Source organism: Populus euphratica, unplaced genomic scaffold, assembly GCF_000495115.2.
Source record: "Populus euphratica unplaced genomic scaffold, PopEup_1.0 scaffold98.1, whole genome shotgun sequence".
In the NCBI taxonomy this organism is placed as follows: domain Eukaryota; kingdom Viridiplantae; phylum Streptophyta; class Magnoliopsida; order Malpighiales; family Salicaceae; genus Populus; species Populus euphratica.
The window spans coordinates 470,027-487,603 of record NW_011499986.1 but is presented as its reverse complement, the minus strand read 5'-3'; the positions used below and the strand labels follow the sequence as shown (position 1 = coordinate 487,603).

General features: G+C 33.5%; 4 protein-coding genes across 4 annotated transcripts; 3 read left to right on the top strand and 1 right to left on the bottom strand.

The window, feature by feature from the left end:
- Window positions 1-3,649: 3,649 nt before the first annotated feature.
- LOC105140134 (galactose oxidase-like) lies at window positions 3,650-5,527 on the top strand. The gene has a single exon (XM_011046837.1). It carries the CDS (start codon window positions 3,709-3,711, stop codon window positions 5,356-5,358), a length of 1,650 nt encoding a protein of 549 aa, XP_011045139.1. The 5' UTR covers window positions 3,650-3,708; the 3' UTR covers window positions 5,359-5,527.
- A 2,862-nt stretch (window positions 5,528-8,389) lies between these two features.
- On the top strand, window positions 8,390-10,121 carry LOC105140135 (galactose oxidase-like). The gene has a single exon (XM_011046838.1). The coding sequence runs from the start codon at window positions 8,527-8,529 to the stop codon at window positions 10,060-10,062; it is 1,536 nt and encodes a 511-aa protein (XP_011045140.1). The 5' UTR covers window positions 8,390-8,526; the 3' UTR covers window positions 10,063-10,121.
- Window positions 10,122-14,657: 4,536 nt separating this feature from the next.
- Window positions 14,658-15,639, bottom strand: LOC105140133 (histone H3.3). Its single transcript, XM_011046836.1, has 4 exons — window positions 15,506-15,639; window positions 15,284-15,360; window positions 15,103-15,193; window positions 14,658-15,017 (listed from the first exon to the last, which is right to left on the bottom strand). The coding sequence occupies exons 1-4, from the start codon at window positions 15,575-15,577 to the stop codon at window positions 14,847-14,849; spliced, it is 411 nt and encodes a 136-aa protein (XP_011045138.1). The 5' UTR covers window positions 15,578-15,639; the 3' UTR covers window positions 14,658-14,846.
- A 289-nt stretch (window positions 15,640-15,928) lies between these two features.
- Window positions 15,929-17,281, top strand: LOC105140132 (cell growth defect protein). Its single transcript, XM_011046835.1, has 3 exons — window positions 15,929-16,129; window positions 16,317-16,487; window positions 17,009-17,281. Exons 1-3 carry the CDS (start codon window positions 16,034-16,036, stop codon window positions 17,102-17,104), a joined length of 363 nt encoding a protein of 120 aa, XP_011045137.1. The 5' UTR covers window positions 15,929-16,033; the 3' UTR covers window positions 17,105-17,281.
- The last annotated feature ends 296 nt before the right edge of the window (window positions 17,282-17,577 follow it).

The window sequence follows — 17,577 nt, the reverse complement described above, 5'->3', positions numbered from 1 at the left end:
CCCATGCATGCTCGTGTTTCGCCTAGCTCACCTGCATTGCATAAATGGGTCGGGAAACTAACCAGAGACAACCCATCTCTAGAAAGGATGAAAAAACAACGTACTTGTGGGGGTAGTTTCCGTGCACGCAATTAAAAAGGCTTCTTTCTTTTTTATATATACGTTCCAAATTTGAAAAAATACATTTAGCCTTTAACAGCTGTATTGTGCTGTTTGTGTGAGGTTGCAATTATTTTTAGACATAATTTTTTAAAATATATTAAAATAATATATATTTTTTATTTTTTAAAAAATTATTTTTAAAATTAACGTATTAAAACGATTCAAAAAATATAAAAAATTAATTAATTTTTTTTGAAAATATAACTGCATTTTCAAACACTTACTATTTTTTATATTTTAAAATTTATTTTTAACATTAACCTATTAAAATAATTTAAAAATATAAAAAATTAATAATTCAAAAACCTTAAAAAATACAATTGAATGACACTAACAGACAATCTCTTAAAACAAAAATATATAGACGATAGTAGAGGCTAAAACTTTAAAGTGAATGATTCTTGTCCTTTATCACTTTGAAAGGTCACGGGGAAAAGATTCCTGGCAAATATTATTAGAATCATCAGAAAGATTATTTTATCTTGTCCTTCCAAGGAAAGGTAGGGATGGACTCACCAAGTGCTAAATATCATCCGATTTGATTGAGTCTGAGTTCTTAATTATCAGCTTGATTAATTCAATTGAGTCGCAGATTTATCTAGCTTGATCAGGGTTAAAATATTTTTATTTTTTTTGGTTAATTTATATAGCTATTATAATCCCTGTAAAATAAACCTAATCATATAATCTTTACATTCTAAATAAGATTTAGTTTATAAAAAAAAAAATTTCTTTGATTTTCTTATTATGAATAATTACAAATCCTGTAAAAATCAAATTTAAGTTTCTAACTTTATATTATAATTGAAGTTCAATTTATAATTATAAATACATGATAATGATCATTAATTATTATTAATTAAGAATATGTAAATTTCTTTTTGATAAAAAGTCTGAAAGAACATATAAAATTAAAATGTTAATGTTCCTTAGCCTCGTATAATATCTATCTATTCAAGTACCATGTATTGGTTGATGTATTCTTTTCAAATTACATAATATAAATAAATTTAACAAATATTAGATATAAAATTTAACATCATTTACATGATTTTTAAACATAAAAGAAAACTCGAATGCTTTATATACATATTGTACTAACCACTAACAATTCACTAATGATATCTTATGATTTAATTCTATGTTTTTAAATCACGTCTACTATTAATATTTTAAATATGATTGAGAAAAATAAGATAATTAATTTTTTGCACATATTTTTTAGAATAAGATTTTGTAAGATATTAAAAAAATTAAAAAAATATTTTTAAATATATAAAAAAAGATCCAAAGCTGAGTTGATTACATGATGGACACCTGATAGATGGAAAAGACCAATAATCCAACATTACCCGATGAAGTACGGTTCAGGACTCAGGTGTAGTGCCCGGAAAATCCTCCCCGACGTGATCCGACGTTTAATTGCTATGTTTAAGTGAAAGCAAAGGGAACACGTTACCCCTTGTTCTTCCTTAACCAACTTTTTTTGTTCCTTTCACCTTTCAGCGGAAGAAAATTATGCCCAGAATTCCGATTACCTATCTAGAAAACATAGTTAGGGACCTTCGAAGCCCAGACTTTACCAGCTGCTATGTATTGTACCCTTTGTTTTTCGCGCTATTGTTCCAGGTGATCGATCATGGATAAGACATTGAAATGGAATGGCCAATTGCCATCCAGCTGAAAAGGGCTAGCTGGTTGTTCAAATATTACCTCAGATTGCAGAGCCCGAGTTTCTACCATTAGTTTACCGGCAGATTTTATTCCAGGCGATGAAGAACAAGGCATTGAAATGAAATGACCACCAAATAACGTTGTATTTATTTTCCAAATGCAAAGGGCAAGCCCAGCTAGCTATCAGACTGTTAAAGAGACCGCGACGTCAATTAGTTTACTAGCTACAAATTAAGTAATTAACACTTTTGGAATCAATTCGATAAGTTAATTCAATTCAATTATAGTTATAGTTATAGAGTTTGATTTAAATTTAATAAATAAATAAATTGAATTTATGTGTTTAAAAGATATAAAATTTAATTCAATTCATTTTATTATTTATTCTATTTTTCAAAGATTTTTTTATAAAAAAAGGTTTGATGGATATTTTAAGAAAAAATAGTTTTAGCATTAAATTTTGTTATTCTAAAATTGTAAATCAAAAAGGTTTACATCTACGTTATTTTTAAAACAATTTTAGAAATTGAATTATATTTAAAATTCAATTCTTAACCCCAAAAATTATTCTAAACATAAAAATTCATTAGAGGCACTCTCACGAATCCCTCTCAAATCTCAAGCCGAACAACTAAGCACCGCTCATCGTTTTGTGCTCTTTAAAAATTTTAGAAATGCCAAACATGTAATGAAATGACATGCGTTCGTGTACGCTGAATCTTAACGCCTTCGTTTTCATCTTGTTTGTCATTTTCAACAAAACCCCAAGTCCAGCTACAATTAGTGCCCGTTTTTGCAACTATGACCTTTTTGGCATTTCCCCCCCAGTTTTCTAGCCTTTTTCTTTAAAAATATTGAAAAAGGTGACTCCTAAAATTCTAAAAACTGCTTTGAAAGACATTTAAAAGCCAAAAATCAGAAGTTTTTATAAATTTAAGTTTTAAAACTTTTCAATCTTGTATAACATCAAATAATTTTGACATCCATGTTATATATATAAATAACCACTATTGTTCTAAACATACAAAATGGTACAGGGAAGGGAATGAATTGCACAGAGATATACAGCGTAAGGCCATTAATTCCCGCCATTGTTAGTGTCGATTGACTGGAGTTATTATTAGAGTTTCAATATGCAGTCGGATTTTTTCTTCTTCCTCTTTTCCTTTTCGCTCTGGTTAAAGAGTAAACTTTGTATAAATCATGTTTTTTTAATTTTTAATTTTTTTATAAAATATTAATTTTTTATGAATTTTAAATTATTTTAGTATACTGATTTTAAAAATAATTTTTTTTTTAAAAAAAATATAATTTTAATATAAAAAATTATTTAAAAAATAACTATAATTACACTTTAAACTGACATTAAAACACGACACTCGAGAACTACGATTGTTTTGTTTCCTAATATATTTTCTCACCTATGCTAGTTTTTGTTTTTTTAAAAAATAATCTATTGATTTAAAAAAATAAATAGAAAGATGGAACGTTTATTTTGAGATAAACAAAAATAAATACCTAGACTAGGAATTAAAAATCCAGCTTATATTATATTGTTAGCATTTAATATTATTGAAATTATATTTTCCCTTGGAATTCATTGTGTGCTCTTCGATTCTGCGTCGATCGTAAAGCCAAGAAGGATCTAACGATACACGATCCTTAATTTCACCTCCCAAACATCAAACCTATCACTTTCACTGGCCCGGATTTCCACCATCTTATCTCACGCGGTACAAAAGCTTGCGGTAGCAACGCAGTTCTCCTAGCAGACAACTTATTATTTGTAGTATAAAAACACCCACAGCCCCGACCAAAAATCATAGCAAATCATCATCATAAAACAAAAACAAAAACCAAAAAAACACGCAGATGCCTAGTTGGATACTTTTCTTCCTCTTCTTGCAACTGTTCTTTGCTATCCAACCATGCCACCGGGTAGTGACCTCTGCTGCTGGTGGTGGTAGGTGGCAACTCTTGCAGAAGAGCATTGGCATAGTAGCCATGCATATGCAACTCCTCAACAATGACCATGTAGTCATCTATGATAGAACTGATTTTGGCAGGTCGAATCTTTCATTACCAGGTGGAAAATGTCGGGATGATTCAAGTGAAATAGTTGTCAAGCATGACTGCACTGCTCATTCTGTTGATTATGATGTTTTGGCTAATAAATTCAGGCCACTTATGGTCCAAACCGATGTTTGGTGTTCTTCAGGAGCTGTTTTTCCTGATGGGAGTCTGATTCAAACCGGTGGTTTCAGTGATGGTGAGCGTAAGGTCAGGACTTTCTATCCATGCAAGGGTGATTGTGATTGGGTAGAAACTGGTAATGGTCTTAAGGCAAAAAGATGGTATGCCACTAATCATATTCTGCCAGATGGGAAGCAAATCATTATTGGTGGTAGAAGGCAATTCAATTATGAATTTTATCCGAAAACTTCTTCCCCTAATGTCTACAGTTTGCCATTTCTATTGCAAACTAATGATCGTGGCATTGAAAACAACTTATATCCATTTGTTTTTCTCAATAGTGATGGGAATTTATTCATTTTCGCTAATAATCGAGCCATATTGTTCGATTACAAGACGGGCAAGGTGGTGAAGACTTATCCCGCAATACCTGGAGGTGATCCAAGAAGCTATCCAAGTACAGGTTCTGCAGTGTTGCTTCCATTGAAGAACTTAGATGCTGCAACTATTGCAGCTGAGGTTCTGGTATGTGGAGGTGCACCAAAAGGGTCTTTTGAAAAGGTGGCAAAAGGTAATTTTGTCAAAGCTTTGGACACTTGTGGCCGGATCAAGATAAACGACCCAAATCCACAATGGGTAATGGAGACAATGCCTCATGCTAGAGTAATGGGTGATATGACATTGCTTCCGAACGGCGTTGTTTTGATCATTAACGGGGCCGGAGCAGGTACTGCCGGGTGGGAAAGTGGTCGCAATCCAGTCCTGAACCCAATCCTCTATTGGCCCAACGGCGCAGCAGGGTCAAGGTTTGAGTCTCTAAATCCAAATACGATACCAAGAGTGTACCATTCCACAGCAATTTTGCTCCGTGATGGCAGAGTTCTCGTTGGTGGTAGCAATCCCCATATTGGATATGAATTCAAAGGGGTCTTATTTCCATCTGAATTGAGTTTAGAAGCATTCTCTCCACCATATTTGGATGCACAGCATAATTACGTGAGACCAACAATTCTCTCATCAACTGCTTCCAAAGGTAAATATATTGGTTACGGACAAAAACTGCTGGTAAGGTTCAAGGTCACGGGCAAATTAATGGCAGATAAGATTTCAGTGACGATGGTTGCTCCAGCATTCAACACACATTCCTTTTCTATGAATCATAGGCTGCTGGTACTTGGGAACACGAAAGTGACTTCTGTGGGCACATCAACTTATGACGTTCAGGTTACGACGCCCCGTTCTGGATATCTTGCGCCCTCGGGACATTACATCTTATACGTCGTTCATCAATATATTCCAAGTACAGGCATTTGGGTCAAAATTATGTGATTGTTTATGTAAAGATATAGATTCATAAGTTTGTATGGCATAATGGCCACATGATTTGGTCTAGCGTATTTTCTGCTCAAATTCGTAGGCAAGCACGATCAGAACCGTAGTTGCTTCTATGCATTATATGTGATTAATTTGTTGCAAGTATTTTACATTTTGGCGCCTATCCCATTTTCTTATCTTGTGATTAAATATTTTTTAATTAATAGATTGCACTTCAAATTGTCATCCTCGGAGGAATGATTGAAGCGTGAAAGGAAAATATTCTCCATGGTATTGATATGGTAAGATGGAAACAGGCACCGATCATGGAAGCTAGTGGGAAAAGGATTTCCCGACCCGTGAAGGAATAGGAGTTTTTTTAAATATAACAAAAGGCCAAAATCTTACTAAAAAAATAATTAGAAAAACATAACAGCTGATGGGTTACGTTGGGCGCAGATTACAATGTTTAAAATAATATGACTCAGTATATATATTTTTAGTTTAATTTATATTTTTAAATAATTCTTCTTCTTTATTGATGTCATTTTATTCTTAATAATTATGATAATAATTAATGAAGATGATTTGTTCCTTAACTTATTATATTAATTAATAATTATGATAATTATCAAGATGATTAGTTTTAGTCAATTTAAAATTCAATAAGACTTCATTAAGATTGCTTAACATGATAAGTTAAATAATAATTATGAAAAAAAGAGAGAATAAAATGATGTAAATCAGTTGAGTTATGAAAAAAAAAAAAAGAGAGAGAATAAAATGATGTAAATCAGTTGTTTTGATAACTGAATCTTGAGAGGCAATTACTTCTAAAAAAAAGATGATTAAAAAAAAGATGTTTAAAAGAATAATAAATAAATAAAATAATTTTTATATTTCAATATGTTATGTTTCACTGTTAAATGGCGTCCCTAAGAGTACAGCAATCCACGTGGTTGCGGTGTTCCCATCAGCGGAACCCGCCAATATCAAGTTCGATCCCGAGTTACTTTAAAACAGAACTCAAGCAGAAAGCCTTTGAATTCTGACTGGTGGGCCCATGATATATGCTCTTTGGATATACTCAAAATGAGACTCGTGAAAGATACACGCATAAAGTTATGATGAGGGCGTACATGTATATTCAGCGTACAGGAGTGGTTGAGCTTCTTTACTTTTAAAATATATTATAATAATATTTTTATATCGCATATTAATTCCATTTTAAAACATATAAAATTAAAATTAAAAAAACTTCTAATTTTTTAAAATATACATTTGAATCACAATATTAAATATCATCTTAAACTATTATATCATACAATATTCTACTTAAACAAAGATTATCACTTTGAACTTATTAAAATTATATTATCTCAACGGTCCAAAGTACACACCATCATATTGGACCAGGAATATCCATAGAACCCAACAAAGCAATATAGAGTTTATTAAAATCTCAAGAAGATTGAACCGTGAATGTATTGATGCAACGAGAGCAGATTGTCCAATAATATATAACAAATATAATGTTCAGTATCATGATGTGTTAATGTTATTCTTGATTTGTTATGTTTTCTTTGTTTACAATTTGTTATGTTTTATATTCATAGTTTTAATACTCAACTTTGATATATATTAAGGGTTTTATTATCCATGTATCAATTCATTGTTTGTGGATATCCTAAAAAATTAACCAAAAAGATAATGGAATTACTTTATGCATGATTTTATTGAGTGCAAAATATTTTCAATTTGTTTTTTTAATAAACAACTCTATAATTATTACTTTTCTTTAAATTTTAGTTATGTGTAGGGTTTTATGATATTAGATCAACCTATAATAAATTGTCAATGGATGTTTTTCTTGAAAGTTCATTGAAAAGATAACGAAATTTTAGGCGATGAACTGGTAAATTTACTTTGTTAATAATTATTTTTAAACCATGTTATTTGTTAATATTTTTAATATGTTGTGCTAACAATATTTTTTAAAAAAAAATTAAATGGTGGCCCTTGTTCTTCTACCAAAATTTAGATGCAATGGACCAAATGGTGGCCTAGTAATTGAAGAATTCGAACGCTGATTCCAACAAGGTACACCAAAATAAATTTTAGGAGATGAACTGGTAAATTTGGGGGGGAATGGTTTTTACCAGACTAGTTATTAGAACGCGATCGCTTTTCCAAACTTCTTATCATAAGCACTGTGGATTGCACTTGCTCTTCTGACAGCCCAAAAAATAGAACACCATTAGAGCATCTCCATCCAAGATTACCAAAATCATTTTATTATGTATAAATATAATAAAAAGATAATAAAACTCCTGAATAATTATCAAATAACAAATTGATCAAAGAAATATATCATGTTATACCTGCAAATGCAACATTATGATAGTTTTCTTAAGGAAAAAAAATCATAATTTTATTATTACAATTCACAATAAACAAAGATATATTTATATTGAAAATGTTATCTGTGGTAGCTTCTTCTTTTTTTAATAGTAACTGTCCAAGAATATATGAATTGAAGCAAATTTATAAAAAGAAAAATCAAGTAATTTTTTATATTAATTGTGTTTGGAAATGCGGTTAAAAATTTATTGTTATTATCATTTTGGTTTAAATTATGGTAGAAGAATATATGACTTTATTTATTTTCATTAGATATTTATTTTAAGAAGAAAGATAATAAAAATAGAAATAGAAGTCACTTATTGTAAGATCCAAAAAAAAAAAATTGAAGAAAGACAAACGAGTGTAGTAAACATCTTGCGTATGAAATTATATTTTCCCTTGGAATTCATAGAGCCTATAAGGAATTAAACATACACTGTCCGTTCATCGCCCGTGTTTGACAGCAAACTCATCGCTTTCACTGTCCAGATTGACTGAATCTTATCTCTCGAGGTTCAAAAGCGTGTTGTAACATCGCAGTTCTACTGGCAGAAAACTTACAATTTATAGTATAGAGACACCCACAGCCCCACCAAATCCTCATCATAAAATAATAGGTAAAAAAAACATCAGAATCTATCAATGCATCGTTATACTTCGATACTCTTCTTTCTCTTCTTGCAACTGCTCTTTTCTGTCCAACCATGTCACCGAGTAGTGACCTCGGCAACTGGTCGTGGCTGGTGGCAACTCTTGCAGAAAAACATTGGCATAGTAGCTATGCATATGCAACTCCTCAATAATGACCGTGTAGTAATCTATGATAGAACTGACTATGGTAAGTCCAATATTTCATTACCACATGGAAAATGTCGAAATAATTCACGGGAGTTGGTGATCAAATATGACTGCACCGCTCATTCTGTTGAGTATGATGTCTTGGCTAATAAATTCAGGCCACTTATGGTCCAAACCGATGTTTGGTGTTCTTCAGGTGCTGTAGTCCCTGATGGGAGTCTGATTCAGACCGGTGGTTTCAATGATGGTAGACGTAAGGTCCGGACTTTCTATCCATGCAATGGTGATTGTGATTGGGTAGAAACTGGTGATGGTCTTAAGGCAAGAAGATGGTATGCCACTAATCATATTCTGCCAGATGGGAAGCAAATCGTTATTGGTGGCAGAAGGCAATTCAATTATGAATTTTATCCGAAAACTTCTTCCCCTAATGTCTACAGTTTGCCATTTCTATTGCAAACTAATGATCGTGGCATTGAAAACAACTTATATCCATTTGTTTTTCTCAATAGTGATGGGAATTTATTCATTTTCGCTAATAATCGAGCCATATTGTTCGATTACAAGACGGGCAAGGTGGTGAAGACTTATCCCGCAATACCTGGAGGTGATCCAAGAAGCTATCCAAGTACAGGTTCTGCAGTGTTGCTTCCCTTGAAGAACTTAGATGCTGCAACTATTGAAGCTGAGGTTTTGGTATGTGGAGGTGCACCAAAAGGGTCTTTTGAAATGGCGACAAAACGTAAATCGGCAGAACGTAAATTTAACAAAGCTTTAGATACTTGTGGCCGGATCAAGATAAACGAACCAAGTCCTCAATGGGTAATGGAAACTATGCCCTGTGCTAGAGTAATGGGCGATATGACATTGCTTCCGAACGGCGTTGTTTTGATCATTAACGGAGCTGGAGATGGTACTGCAGGGTGGGAAAATGGGCGACGTCCAGCCTTGAGCCCCGTCCTCTATTGGCCCGACGGTGCAGCAGGTTCAAGGTTTGAGCAGCTAAATCCAAGTACAATCCCGAGAATGTACCATTCCACAGCAATTTTGCTTCGTGATGGCAGGGTTCTTGTTGGTGGAAGCAATCCCCATATTGGATATGACTTCACAGGGGTCTTATTTCCAACTGAATTGAGTTTAGAAGCATTCTCGCCACCATATTTGGATTCAAAAAATAAGCACTTGAGACCAAAAATTGTCTCATCAACCGCTTCCAAAGGTAAATATATTGGTTACGGACAAAAATTGTGGGTAAGGTTCAAGGTCATAGGAAAATTAAAAGCAGATATGGTGTCGGTGACAATGGTTGCACCAGCATTCAACACACATTCCTTTTCCATGAATCATAGGCTGCTGGCACTCAGGAACGAGAATGTGACCTATGTGCGCACATCAATTTATGACATTCAAGTCACGACGCCCAGTTCCGGATACCTCGCACCCTCAGGTTATTACATGTTATACGTGGTTCATCAATATATTCCTAGCATAGGCATTTGGGTCAAATTATATATCTAAACGTGTAGATTCATATGTTGCTTTGGCATAATTGTGCCAATACACAGGTTGGTTTATCTGTTTTATTTATTTATTTTGTAGGCATTTACGAAAAGAATCGTCATAGCTTCTTCCCCTGTGATCAATCAATTTGATGCAAGTATTTTTACTATTTTGGCACCTATCCCCTTTTCTATCTTGTGATCAACTATTTTTTATTAATTAATGGATTACACATCGAATCCTCATCCTTCGAGGAAAGATTGAAGCGTGAAAGAAAAATATTCTTGATGGTAATGAGATGATAAGGTGATAACAGGCACCGATCATGGAAATTAAGTGGCAAAAGAATTTCTGACACGGGAAGGAATAGAGATCCATTGAAGTATGAGTGGTGGGCTGTGGAAGATTATATTACAAAGTTACGATGGACCGTGAATCTCACATGAGTATTCCACATTTAAATAGAGTTGACAATTGACCTGTGTAGGGTTTATGCACCCGAAGTAAGTTTGTCACCCTTGAATATGTCGTATACTCGTCACCAATCACGGTGACAAAATCTAAATACATTAAAGGAGGGCATGCACCTTCACTGTGAATTAATTAGGTCATCGTCATCGACATTAAGTGTTCTTTCAACTTTTTCCCACAAAGATAAAATGTATTTCTTTCTATTAATGAGATACTGATCAACTCAAAAAGTTTGATCGATGTACGCATAATTAAAAGACCCCTTATTAGCCTTTTTGAGATTTAAGAGCATCCATGCATGTTCATACTAGCCAAACCAACTCCTTAGCTATAATAGCTAATGGAATGAAAAGGAGGTGGAGGAGGGGGTTGCGGGAAAAGAAAGTGCTTGCTGCTGGTCGGTGGGGAAAGGAAAGGTCCAGGAGGGGGTTCATTGGTGGCTGGAATTGGGTCGTGGTCCTTTCTCGCATTGGAGTGGTTTAAAGCATTTGTTTACTTCAATTTCTCTAATATTCTTGGATAAAGGAAGGGTTTGATTTCTTTAGATTTAAGATGAATTAATAATTAGGTTTTGTTTTTTTATATTATTATTAACTGGATGTTCTAGTCAATTTGTATATATATATCTAGATTAATCTTATATATTAAAAAGTTAATGATAATATAAATCTTCAATGGTACTAAAATTTATAAGATTTAAAATATTAATTTTTAAAAAATAAATTTAGAATATGACTAATTAAGTTATATTTCTTGATGTTATAAAAAGAAAATCAGCTAATTTGATTTTACCTGTTTTTTTATTTATTTTTACTATTATTATTCTATATGAAATATGGTGGTGATACATTGAGGAAATGGGGTGGTGAACTAATTCATCCATCTTTGTTCGATTTTGAAGCTCCTGAGGCTCCGGTTAATCCGTGCATTTTTTCTACCATCTTGAGCCACAAAAAAGAAAAAAAAACGAGTTTTATTCTTTTTCTCCTAGCTTTCTTTTTTTCTCTTTTTCTCCAAAACGAACCCTTTAGCTTTTCAAGTTACGGCCCCATGCATATAATTTCTGTTTCCAGTGATAAGGAAGTAGATGCATTGTCTTTATTGACGACGTTGATGTTGTTTCAAGATGCAGCTTTCACAGCGTTGGCTTTGTTTGCACTGGCAGAAGAAGAACAGACAGGCTTTGCTCATACAGATGAGATTTGTTAAGGAAGAGACAAACCAGCCATTTTCTAATTTATTGGCCTTTAGTCATGGTTATAAGGCTTACATCAAAGTTAAAGGGGTCAACAAGAAATGAACTAATTTCTTTTTAAGAAATAATCAAAACATTATTTTTTTAATTTTTTTTTTAAATATTTGTGTTTTAATTAGGTTTTATCTTATATCTATCCAGGTTTTTTATTAATCAAATCATATTTTATTTATTTTTATTTTCAATATAGATTAGTCTAAATTCCAGGTCGGAAAGGTCTTAAAATTTGTTTTTTAATAGCTTAATTAACAACTTCGTATTAGCTCAAGTGATAAATGTACGGTCAAGTCGAGGGAACTTTTCATGCTATCAACAATATTTTCGTTAGGAAGGCAGATGTCTTCCTTCGCTTACAGACACCCCTCTCACTCTTCTGTTTTCCCCTGAGATATGACTGGCTTAAGCTTAAATAAAAATATATTTTTAAAAATTAAACTAAATTTTTTTTATTAAAAAATTTTTTTTATTAATTGAAAAGTATTTTTTTATTAATTAAAAAGTGTTTTTTATTGACCAACTTTTTTAAAAGTCTTTTTTATTAATTGAAAAGTGTTTTTTATTGACCAACTTTTTTAATAACAAACAAATACATATAAATTTAAAAAATATTTTTCAAAAAACAAATATTACCTAAGCTATACTTGAGATACAAGTCATTCTATCTCTTTTTTTCTTTTTTTTTTTCTTGAAAAGAAAAATTAATGGTCTAGCCTATGAGGTTTGCTTTGAGTACATATGCCTGGATTTTATTATAATGGGCTCTTTAGGTTTATTGGGCTTTTTTTAATTTAATTATTTAATGTTAAGTTTTTATTTTATTTTAACTTTTAGTATTTTTTTTATTGTTAGTCTCTTTTTATCATATTTTTTATTAATTTTATCTTCATGAATTTTTGTTTAATTTTCTATTTTAATATTGAGTTAATACTAAATCAATTTTTATATTTTTTATTATATAATAAAATAAAAAATTTAATTTGATTTAGTAAAATTCATAATCAAAATCATAAATTAATAAGAATAAACCTGACTTGTTTCTTTTTTGTCTTTGGACGTGCTAGGACATGTCAAAATTATTAATTTAAAATTCAAGCTAAACGATTTCAAACTTGAGTCATTCTAAATTTAATGATAATATCAAAAATATTTATACATTTGAAATGTATTTTAGATAATGTGAGGAATAAACTAATTACCAAGAAAACGAAAAACCCTATTGGGTTTATTGTTCATCATTTTACTATTTATCTAAACATAAACCACTATGAATTAAAGCAGAATTAAAGCAGTGTAATGAAACTTATTAAGCATGCAGTTGGAGCTTTTTCATCTTTTTATTTTTTTTAAAACAGTTCAAATACATGTTGAAACAGTGTAATGATTGAAATGTGCTGGGCATACATTAGCAGATAGGTGTTACCTGTGTCGTTTAGATAACGAGTGCAATTCTAGAACAGAATTGAAAATTGCTTCACAGGGCGTTTTTTTATACACCTCTCCACCCCTGCATAATGGCAAGGTGTGTGTCAAGGAGACCCACAAAGAAGCTCCGGTGGGGGGTTTTTCCCTCCCTCTCTGTCCTCTCTCATCCTAGAAAAATCATGTTGTGCATTGCAAGAAAAACAACAAGATCATATATGACTATCTAACCCAAGCCTATCAAGACTCTTGGATCTTATATTGTTACCAACTCATGGTGCTTGAAATATTTTATGTACTTTAAATATTTTTTTATATTAAAAATAAAAATATTGACCGCGCTAATATACTAGTTTTTAATCTAAAGAAAACTGTAAAGGGACTTAATGGGGTTATTATATGTCCAAAGGAGAGTTCATAGGCGGCTATGCTGCAGGGTGAAGACAACAAGCACGCGTAAGGTTGTCTGCTAGTGTTGCACGGAGCATGCGTAAGGTTGTCTGCTAGTGTTGCACGGGAAATCATTTGGACCTCATTCCACAAGTTCACGGGCGAGCCTGACGATAAAGGGATTGCAGTGCAGTACATATGATGTATTATTACTTTTAGTTGGGTGGCTTATTTTTTTTATTTAAAATTATTTTTTAATACTTTCAAATAACAAGTGTGGAAAGTGAAAACACCGCCTTCATCATCGAAATCATCCCCTGACTGGGCAAATAGACTGTCCTTCGAAAATCCAAATATAAAGAAACGAAAGTTGGATCTTAGTGGCCTAAACCACTAAAACGCCATCTAATTGACCCAGGCCTTACATCAAACATCTTAGATTAAAGTTCTCAATAGCTCACCAGGCCGTAGATTTACTTGACCTGGGTGCGCCTGCTGACGTTTACGGTCCTTCGGTCATAATACTCGCCTCCTAGGGACTAAATTGGGGCGCACTTTAGTAGGAAATTGCAAGAGATGACACGCAAACTTGAACTGTATTCTTGGGTTACGTAATGCAAAGCACTTCCATAAGCTCGAAAAGGTCACTTCTTTAAATCTATCTTTTGCGTTTTACCAGAAGCTTGAGCTGGTTTAAGCTAATTCTACAGGCTCGGTAGATGCCTGGATTGGGACACGATCCCCCTCTTAGAAAAAGGCCGCATCCCATTTCAGACTCCAGGAATAATCCTAATCGATAACTGGTGTTGAATATAATTTCCCAGCCCAATCTAATTCTGACACGCATTATAGTCTGATAAACGATTCTAACATGGAAGATGACATGATTCGTCACACCACGCTCCACAAGCAAATTGAATGATTTGGAAAAGGGAATTTTGCCTACTACCGACTCTTGGAATTTAGATGTTTTACAGGTTAAGGATGGCGGAACATCAAGTCCTGTTGGGCATTGTGAGGCTGAGTAACCTCTTGCCAACTATAATGAACAGCACCCCACATAAAAATCCATCAACTATAATGAACAGCCATTCCACATAAATATATAATCAGAATTGAGAACGAAACCACATAAAAATCCATCAACTATACCTCAATTAGGTTCACAGTTGTTCGACATCATAAGCAAACAGTGAATTGAAACTATAAAACCTAAACTAGTTGTATCAAATCCAATGAACTAAAATTAGTATACTAAGAACAGGGCTTAAGCACGTTCACCACGGATACGCCTAGCAAGCTGGATGTCCTTAGGCATGATGGTGACTCTCTTGGCATGAATAGCACACAAGTTGGTGTCCTCAAACAGACCCACGAGATAAGCCTCAGCAGCCTCCTGGAGGGCAAGTACAGCATGGCTCTGGAACCTCAAATCAGTCTACCAAAAACAACAAACCCATAGAATCAAACTCCAGATCCAGAAATTCATTCAATAAAAACAATTGTAGAAGAAATTATTATACCTTGAAGTCTTGAGCAATTTCACGAACAAGTCGCTGGAAAGGTAACTTGCGGATCAAAAGCTCAGTGCTCTTTTGGTACTTCCGGATTTCACTGTTGATTCAAAGAAACAAATATTGCAATTAGGGTTTCAAAAAACACGATCAATTAAAAATAAAACACTGGAATTAGGGAAATCGTTACCGGAGAGCAACAGTTCCAGGGCGATAACGATGAGGTTTCTTGACCCCACCGGTAGTAGGAGCAGATTTTCTTGCAGCCTACATCACACCAAATAATAACCATTAATCGAATAAAATAGTGTGTCAAGAATTAGAATTAAATCTTGAAACCCAAAGTTTATACAGAAAATTAGTACATATATTAATTAAGAACATGATAAGCCGAAACCCTAGAGAGACGCACCTTGGTGGCGAGCTGCTTCCTTGGAGCCTTACCACCGGTTGATTTACGGGCAGTTTGCTTGGTACGAGCCATCTCCTTTCTTAAGATTAACCAAGAGAAATTCTGATTTTTTTAACTTATGAAACGAAGACGCAGAGAGGACAGGCTTTATATAGTGGCAAAATGGGGATTATGTCGGTTTCTTGGAACTAACTTGAGAGAAGAAGATTAAAAATCTAACAACGGCTGAGATTGCTTGATCTTTAATAGTCAGGATCGCCAACGTCCAAGCACTAATTTTGATTGGATAGATTTTACAAACGAGGGTTCCCAGCGTGGACGAGTTGTGTTTCTTTTGTGAGGTAAAACCCTCCGAGTCGTAACTGCATTAACTCACTCGAGTCATCATCATAACGACGTGCTATATGGAAGAAATTCAAACAACTTGTTGCTTACCCTTTCTTCAAACGACATCGTTGCTTGCTTAGCCCGGCACCCTTCGCTAAATTTGACAGCCTCTCTGCTGTGCTGAATTCTTGCAGTTCGGCAATGGATGGCACCAAAAGAACAGGCTACGTGTGGGCAATATCTGCTGGATTAAATGCTGCTTTTGCTGCCATTGCTGCAAAATTCTTTTCATATCAGGTAATAAATCTTATAATTACTCTAATCTCTGATCAATCCCAGATGGATTGTAGATTTTATTCTCTTCCCTAAATTATTATCTGTCGCTAACCCAATTCAGCAAAGAGTAGTTAGTCTCTTAAAAAATTCCAATTGTTGTTCTTGTCTATAAATTGATCGGTGATTGTTTTTTTCATGATCTTGATAGGCGATTAAATATGGTTTGGTTGTGTTATTTAATGTGACAATGTGGGGATGTTACGTTAACAGCCTCAAAGCTCTTTCATCCCTGCAAGCCACGGTGACAAACTTTGCTGCGAATTTCCTGTCTTCTGGTTTTGCTGGATTCTTTTTGTTCAAGGAGACGCTTTCAGTTCAGGTAAATCATTGGATGCTGTTCGTGCCAACGTTGGAAATTTTATTTTTTGTCTACTTTGCATCCATAAGTTCTGCTGTTGACATTACTCATTGTGAGCTAACCATGTTAGAAATATTGTCAACTGAAGAACAATGTAAGCATTCTCAAATATAGGAAGCAGTTTTTTCGAGTCCTGACCGTGTATTCTGTTGGATGCTACAAGCCTTGCTTGGTTATGGTTTATTCGGGTTGGCATCACCGCTTAAAATTGATGAACCCTTTAAAAAGACACCAGCTAACATATTGAAGGAAATTATTTAGGCTTGAGTTCTCCACGGTTGTGACTGCAAGCTGATCCACACTAAAATTTGCTCATGTTTTCCTTCTACCTTTAGTGAATGATTCACCCCTGAGAATGATGTCAGTATGATCGCAGAGATGTATGGTGGAACTTGAGATGTTTGTGAACAAAACAAAGCACCCTAGATTGGTTATTTTACTCGTTAACTTTTCTGTCTCTGATAATCAAACCCGTCATACAGTGGTTCGCAGGAGCCTTGCTCATTGTAATTGGTGTGGTCATACTCAGCAAGTCAAGTATAGAACGCAAGGAAAGCATTGATCAGAAGCTTGACTAGGGGTTATGCATGTCTGGATTCTTTTGATTCACTTTGTCTAAATATTTCGATCGGTATTGAGATGGTTTTGTTCTCATTTATGAAAATTATCAGTGTATCTCTGCGAGTTTGAAGGACATTGTGGCTGTTGTGTGTAAATCCAATGCAGTCTGCTAATGGCGCAATCTTTCATAAGCTGAGTTCTCTACCTTACATGCAATTGTCATAGAAGAAGTTTTCAGTTAATTAGCACTTTGTTTTGCACGTTTTACTCCATAGTTTTAATGGAAGGTGTTTAAAATTGTGGTATCGGTTGTTTTGTTTTTTAAAGTGTTTTGTTTATTTTTAAATTAATGAAAATAAGATTTTTTTTATTTTAAAAAAATTATTTTTGATATTGATATATATCTAAAAATAATTTTAAATAAAAAATTTTATTTTTTTTTGAAAAAGACGGCTTTACCATGTTTCCAAATATTACTTTAAAAAATTTG